General features: G+C 32.8%; 1 protein-coding gene across 1 annotated transcript; it reads right to left on the bottom strand.

The window, feature by feature from the left end:
* Positions 1-744: 744 nt before the first annotated feature.
* LOC100378343 (peptide methionine sulfoxide reductase-like) lies at positions 745-7,703 on the bottom strand. The gene is made up of 5 exons (XM_085493575.1): positions 7,664-7,703; positions 6,291-6,412; positions 5,736-5,908; positions 2,631-2,882; positions 745-1,391 (listed from the first exon to the last, which is right to left on the bottom strand). Exons 2-5 carry the CDS (start codon positions 6,405-6,407, stop codon positions 1,148-1,150), a joined length of 786 nt encoding a protein of 261 aa, XP_085349701.1. The 5' UTR covers positions 6,408-6,412; positions 7,664-7,703; the 3' UTR covers positions 745-1,147.
* Positions 7,704-8,191: the final 488 nt, after the last annotated feature.

Below are 8,191 nucleotides of genomic sequence, written 5' to 3' on the forward strand. Positions count from 1 at the left end.
AATGTACACCTGTACTATAACACCTGATGTGGACACTGCTCAAGGTAACTGGTGAAATGTACACCTGTACTATAACACCTGATGTGGACACTGCTCAAGGTAACTGTTGAAATGTACACCTGTAACATAACGCATGACATGGGCACTGCTCAAGGTAACTGGTGAAATGTACACCTGTACTATAACACCTGATGTGGACACTGCTCAATGTAACTGGTGAAATGTACATCTGTACTATAACACCTGATGTGGACACTGCTCAAGGTAACTGGTGAAATGTACACCTGTACTATAACACATGACATGGGCACTGCTAAAGGTAACTGGTGAAATGTACACCTGTACTATAACACCTGATGTGGACACTGCTCAAGGTAACTGGTGAAATGTACACCTGTACTATAACACCTGATGTGGACACTGCTCAAGGTAACTGGTGAAATGTACACCTGTTCTATAACACATGACATGGACACTGCTCAAGGTAACTGGTGAAATGTACAACTGTACTATAACACCTGATGTGGACACTGCTCAAGGTAACTGGTGAAATGTACACCTGTACTATAATACCCGACATGGACACTGCTCAAGGTATCTGGTGAAATGTAGACTTGTAACTGTCTTGAATAATAATCACTGATAAAGCTTTGATATGTGTTACATAGAATATTCTGATGCATAAACATGTTTATGAATGAAATGTGTGTCTATTTACCAAAAAAATTGAATAGAACTAATTAATCACCAGGTTTAAGTTGTTTAATTATCAAAAAATGATAAAAATGCAATAATTATATCGTGATAATTTTCTGTACATGTGCTAATTATTTACTAGGTTTTATTGTTTTTCTGATGGCTAATTCAATGAATATTAACATTTACGAATAGAATGTATTGTTTTATAGTGAAATTCACTCAAACATCAAATTAAACATCAATCAAATTTTTTGATTAGAAAGTAAATAAATGTCAAATAATGATACTATTTTCTTAATAGTAATCCAATTTTATATTCAGAGAGTAGTTTTAAAGCAACATTTCTAGCTATGCATATGATATCCAAAAGAGTATCTGATTATTAAAAGTTTATGCAAATAAAGTATCTGGTTATGTAAATGAGCACATGCTCAAAGTACTTGGTCCATTATGGTGATTTCTTCGCACATGAACCACTATTTTTATTGTGTATAATCTTTCTGATGTAGTTGGCTTGTTCATTGCTCAATGCTAAGTTTTTAACTTCTTTGTTGAATTCCTCCACGCTACCATTCCCAGTGATGTAACCAAGGAGACGAGATGCTCGGTAAGAAGTCAGTAACTCTCCATCCCCCATTCCCAGGCTTTGTAACAGATTGTCATGGAAACGCAGGAAGTATTTTTGATGATAACTGCATAAGAAAAGAAAATTAAAGTTGGGTGTTATAATGGTGCAATAGTGAACTGGAATTTTGTTGCTAATATTTTTTGTGATTTTTTAATTTGTAGGAATTTGGGACTTACTGCTTCTTAATAAATTTCTGCTAAAAAAGCACCAAGAATTATTAAAGAAACATAGAATTGAACCGGATGGAAACTACATGCTCTGGAATAGCTTTGTCATTTGTGTCATCTGAATTTTAGTATAGTGCAACAGAGCCACAGCAACAGCCAATTTGATCTCAAAAACATATATTTGGAAATTATCTTTTCAAAATTTCTGTTCATCAGTTTCACAAAACTTTTGTAGAAGCATATGGGCTGTTTCTAATCCATATTATACTGATCTCAAATGGTTTTTCATTGTTATTTTAGCTGGAAATGATTTTTTTTTCAAAATAGAGTAATTTTTTTCTGTCTAGGTGCTCACGGTTTTCTCGTATATATAGTATGATTATTTTACCCCATTTACATGAATAAAAAAATTGCCAAAAAATGCAGTACATTGTACATGACACTTTAATAGTATTTGCACACACGTGACGAATTGAAATTTTCGTTAAATCGTCATAGTCTTCAGCATTTATAATATGTGTAAACAAACACAATTTATTTCTCATATATTATATGTGATCCAGATTTAACAAGATGACAAAAGTGAGTGTTTATTTATGTTGAAGATATAAACACATAATTCAAACAAGCTCTGCGTGACGACCATTGCTCTTTTAATATTGGTCTCTGAGAAAAAAAACATAATATTTTTTTTTCACCAAATTCAACTTTAGAGAAAAGTGCTGAAAATTTGAATTAAACTTTGAATGAATGCTGTATTTTCATGTGCAATTATTTATTGATGTTTTGACCAATTCCGCTGGATTTTAAGTTCACGTAGGTAAACATTGAGTTCTATCATTATTTTATAATTAGCGTTATTTAAATTATCGAATTCCACTCATCAGTACAATTAAAATACTTTATTTTAGCTGGAATTTATTTTTGCTGAAAAGACTTTTTGAGTGTTTTGTACAGAATTTATTTTCACTGATTTTTAACAAGTTGAATGTAAAATATAAGATAAAAGGTATATTCACTGGATTTTATTTTCACTGAATCATCACTTCAGCGAAAATAGCGAAAATTAATTTTAAGCGAAAATAAAGTATTTTACAGTAATTCAAGCATTTACAGTAAGTCATAAAATAACTTACTTTTCTGCATCATAAAATGTTCCAGCCGGCAGTACATCTGTTACGACTTTACTTCCATAATTTTTCTGTTCTTCTAAGAGAGTTTCTTGTGCCAATCTTTCTTGTTCTTCATCGTGTGCATATACAGCTGACTTGTACTGCGACTTGTTCCACTCAGTTGGGTCATGAGTCTTCCAAAATATATCCAGAAGTTGACGATATGTTGTCTTGGTAGGATCATACTCTATTTCAACAGATTCAGTGTGATCACCACTATAAAGAATAAAAAACTTTTAAAATGTGAAAAAATATCGTTGTTTTATTTAATAATAAAATCAGTCTGTGAAGACAAAAAAAAAAGACTGATTTGTATCTGATAGTCACACAATTTTTATGGGTTTTGCCAAAATATTTTAAAAATGAAAGAAAGAAAAAATACACAACAAAAAAAGAAGAAAAAAGGACTATTAGTTTACCGCTTTTTTAGCATTAAAAGGCGACAGTCGTTGTGTCGCGTCCTGTATGATATGGGACTCATAGCTACGTACACAACGAGTGTAAAATACATTGTTTATTTACATGAAATTCGAACACGCACTGAGCGACGACCACTGCGTTTTAAGATAAAAAATTAAACATTTTTTTTTAGTCTCACAGATCAAAATCTGAGTTTTGATGTTGATACTCAAACAGAATAATTAATACGAGAAATATCATATATAAATGTTCACTGTAAAACATTATACAGCGACAACAAATTATGATGTGCCAGGTATAAAGTTTAAAGCGTGGTGGTCGTCGCGCAGCGCGTGTTCGAATTTCATGTAAATAAACAATGTATTTTACACGCGTTGTATACGCCGCTATGAGACCCATATAGAACAGGACGCGGCACGACGACTACCGTCCTTTAATTATTTGCTAAACCGGAATTTTCTAACATATCAAATAAGTTGATTCATATTTAAATAATAACACATGCTTGTGAGGGTAATATCACGATTTGTTGCCTGCCCAAAGAATGACCAACAGCCCAAGGGCAGACAACAAATCGTGATATTTCCCGAATAACCATGTGTTTTTTATTTTATCACATCGAACAGACATCCACCATGACAATCACAGCTACCATACATCACTCACACCCGCTCTCCCACAAAATAACAACACTTATATTGAAGTATGCAATATTTTATTTTATCTATTATAACAAGTTTCACATTACTCAATAACATACATACATTGTTTGCTGAAAAAACAACGAAATACACTCAGTAAATGTTATTTTCAGCCATGTATAGTATAGTGTTTCAGCAGTGTGGATCACTCAAATTATCGAGAATAACATTTTTGAAATGAATTGAGAAATTCTCAAACGCAAGTTATTTGATCACTATACAGATAAAAATGTCAGAGTGCCATGGAAGTGACTGAAATTACTTTCTCACGAACGTACCACACATATTCACAAGCCAACACAGCTTTAGAGTGTTTTCGCTTAGCATCGGCGTGGAACGCGTAGAAATGCTCACAGCGTAGAACGCGCTGCAGCGACCCCGGCTGCGATGTTTCAGTGGCGGCTTTGCCGTACATTTTCGCTCCATATAAAAAATACCCTATACATCAAAACAGAGTATCTTACTTAATATCCATTCTGGTACGTTCACTGTCTATTTCGGATGGCTAAAGTTCCTTCAAAACCCTGAAAGCAACCCCGAAATCAACAGCGGCCAGAGCAGCACCAGTGCAGCGAACGACAATTTGTTATGCGCAGTATCGTTGCGCAGAAGTTTCGGTGACGTCATCCATGTGATATACCCATGAAATATCCACTTGGCGGGCAATATACCATGTAATATCCATTTTTATTCCATGTCATGTGACCGGGTCTCAACCAATCATAGCATGCGTAACAGCAGTGAGATGTGATAAAAAAATATTATCAGTAGTTATAGTGGCTGTGAGTTACGTGTCCGGACTTGACACACAATCACAATTATTTTTTATCTAGATAACCTCAAAACCTATCATGCAACCAGTAATTTTGAAACCAGCTTCAGAGCATGCTCAGCACAACTAAGCCAATTACTAGGAAATTAGACTAGCTCAGTCTGGGTAATTTATTTCTTTTAAAATTTAAATTAAATAAAAATATTACGAAATGGATGTTTTAACGCGAAATCCCCTGTAACCACGAAATTATCCATGTGGTTTTGTGTTCACACAAGATTTTGCAGAACTATTTTTTTTCAAGTTTTTTATTATTATAATTTAACTGAAAAAAATCACTACAGCTGGGCCAATTTACTAAGAAGTATGAAATGTTCCATATTTTGAAATTCTTTTTCATACACTTATTGACTGATGTTATACAAATTTAGAAGGAAGTAATTAAAGTCGGTGATCGTTGGGCTGTACATTATTTGTGTTGATAAAGTATGAAGTTTGACCTGGGGGTGACATGCACTAATTACGACCCTTGACTCCTGCGATACCTTTCAATCACCTAAAAAAATATCTAAATAAAGCTTGGTAACGTCTCAGTCTGTACTCACGTTGGTCGTAGCCTCGCTATAACGAACTCTTCGGGGGACATACAATTAGTTTGTTATAGTGAAATGTTCACTATAATGAAGCACACAATACATTGGGTTTGTTGTGAGCGGGAGACACGCTATGTGTTCATTATATCAGGAAGTTCATTATAACGGTGTTCATTATATTGAGGTTACAGTGTATATATATATATAGTCACCATCTTTGTTTATAGGGATATATTCTTGGGGGCGGAGCTACGTCACAAGACGTTCCACGTTGCTAAAACGCGCACTTCTCTACCATGTATTTCTATGGGCTCTGCGAGAACTGCTGTCAAATGCTGGTCGAAGAGCTGGTGAAAATAGCTAAATTCAAGAAAACAACACAAGCTCAAACTAGAAGTAATCCTGAACAACCAAATTTATATATGTTAAATTGCACACGCAAGGGTAATCTTGCTACACTGTTCAGGGGAGTCTCAAAAACAATCTTAAAGTACCGTTTTCTGAGAGTTTTCGGTCTTTGTTTTCACTGTGATGGTTGTCAGGTGGTGAAAATGCCCGGATGTCCGCCCCCGAGAATACTCACAGATTAGTGTAGGTTGGTTTGAGTTTGCTTCCTCCAGTATATCCGCATTTGACCCTCACCACTCCAGGTGCTGCACCAAAAGTGGATTCCACACCCCAAAAGCAGCCCATGGCAAAGGTAGCCTTTTTAGTTTTGACATCTGGTTCTGTGTACTTCAAACCACTTGGTTCAAACTGAAAGAGTAGATAAACAACTTAAATATTTAATATTATAAATGGAATGGACAGAGATGTTCATAAATAGTTATGAAAAAAAAATGAAGCAGCTGTGAATTATAAATTTTTTCAAATTTTATGAAAAAATTAATAAATATAAAATATCTACTCGTGAGCCAATCACAATTAAAGTTTGAATTTAAATGAAAACCAGACACTAGTAATGACATATGTTTAAATGTGTTCATTAAAATTAAACTTTTTATGTAAGACCAGGTGGAGGGTGCTCTATATATGGAAGAACATTTTCTCACCTGGAATTGTGCAGTCGTTTTGGTGAATTGATATTAATTAATTTGTATATAATTATATAGAGAGCAATTGAAATGATGTGTCTTACTGTATATTTCAAAAGAAGGCTTTCAGATTCATCGCATCCTTCTTCATCATCTATGGCAACTGTTGTCATGGTTACCATGAGAAGCAATGCAAAGACAGCTACTTCTGAGTATTTCATTATTGCTTGAAAACAAAGATGAACATAAAATCAATCAAAATTCAAAACTGTGAAACATTGAGTACAAAAAAGATGACATTTACATGTCCTGTAAAACTATTCCAGCCTTACGTATAGGTCTCACACGATTCTCAAATGATGATAATATGAAAATTTGATAATGAGGATGATAATTATGCATATACAGTAATTTTAAAGTACTGAATATTGAAAAAAAAAATGAAAAAAAAAAATAGTGTCCAGTTTTCCAATAAAATTGTAAAAAGTATCTCATAATACCTAAATGACTGGAGAGAAGAGAGAGAAGACGTGCCGGTGGAGGAAGACGAATTAACTAAATGAAATATACGACTAGATGCAGTCTATAATCATGAAAATTCTGTGAATAATTTATTACATGACATTCTGGGGTGTGTGTACAAAAAGGTTAAATACAAGGCACCACACGATTTAAAAAAAAAATACATATATCAAAAATTTGATCTAGATAACTTGGATGTATACTCACATAGAAATAATATTTTAATTTAATTTGTTTTCACTAAAATGTTATTTTAAAGCTTGCTTATTTTGCTATCATATTAATAAGACAGATTAAATTACTATTTATTATGAAGCCCCAAGATAAATGTTATTTTGAAAATAAAGAAATTAATCTATTGACTTGCCCATGTAAGGTTGCGAATGAATACTTTTTTCTAATTTTTGTGTTATATCTATAGTAATAATCTGATTAAAATCCAATATAGGTATAGCCTTCAATTTTTTCCTTTTTTTTAAATCCATGATTCCAGTATTTTATGACAATCATGAAGAAATGATTTAAAGACTTGTAAAATCTACAATAAATTTGACAGACTTGAAAAATGTTCACAGTAAACAAATTGAAGTAAAATAATCATGTTTATAGTTACCATGAAAACTTGCTGAAAACATGCGATAACGCTTAAACTCATATTGTGTACCCAGTATATAAACTCACCCTTTAGTGGTTTTTTAAAAAAAAAATTCACTTTGGACTACCTTTACTTAAATGCCACGTATCATAATGTCACATGATAACATTTATACGTTGCATTCTATTTTAACTTGTTCATACATGCAGGTACATGTAAAATATTATAACATCTGGGATTGAAAAGCTGTAGTTTTCTCATTAAAATATGTTCGTAACTACTCTATTGAAGCACATCTCCAATGTTAAACAACAGTTGCATGTATTGTATACTGAATCTTTGGGGAAAAAAAAGTTTTACCGACAAATGCAGCACTTCCAGTATTTTACATCGCCTGTTCTTTCATCATAGGTCAAAGGTCGTGATATTTGACATTTGATTATCAACGCATTAAATCCGGGAGCTACTGGTGGCATCATCACTATTTTATAATCTTCACATCAAATGTATGAGAATTTTTGTTTAAATTTTTATTAATGAAACTTAATTATAAATGTTAATAATCTGAATAATTACAAATTACAATGATCATAACTAAGAGAATAATAGTGTGATATACCATGGTTTTGTAAAATATTATGAACCAGAACAATTGCGAGTTGATCATCTTTTTCATTTATTTCACAATGTGAAATTTGTGGATTGTCAAATATTTGAGACAAAAACCAAATAATTTTTAATGGTTTGATCAAGAACATTTTTTTTCATGAGGCCTCTTCTCATGATTTTAGTGAATTTATCATTAGTTTTCATGTCAGTAAAATTCTGTTTTTTATCTTACAATTAGGAAAAATTACTCTTTTTTCTTTATTAGATTTTTAGCTGTCC

Source organism: Saccoglossus kowalevskii, chromosome 19 (genome assembly GCF_978046115.1).
Source record: "Saccoglossus kowalevskii chromosome 19, keSacKowa6.1, whole genome shotgun sequence".
Taxonomy (NCBI): Eukaryota; Metazoa; Hemichordata; class Enteropneusta; family Harrimaniidae; genus Saccoglossus; species Saccoglossus kowalevskii.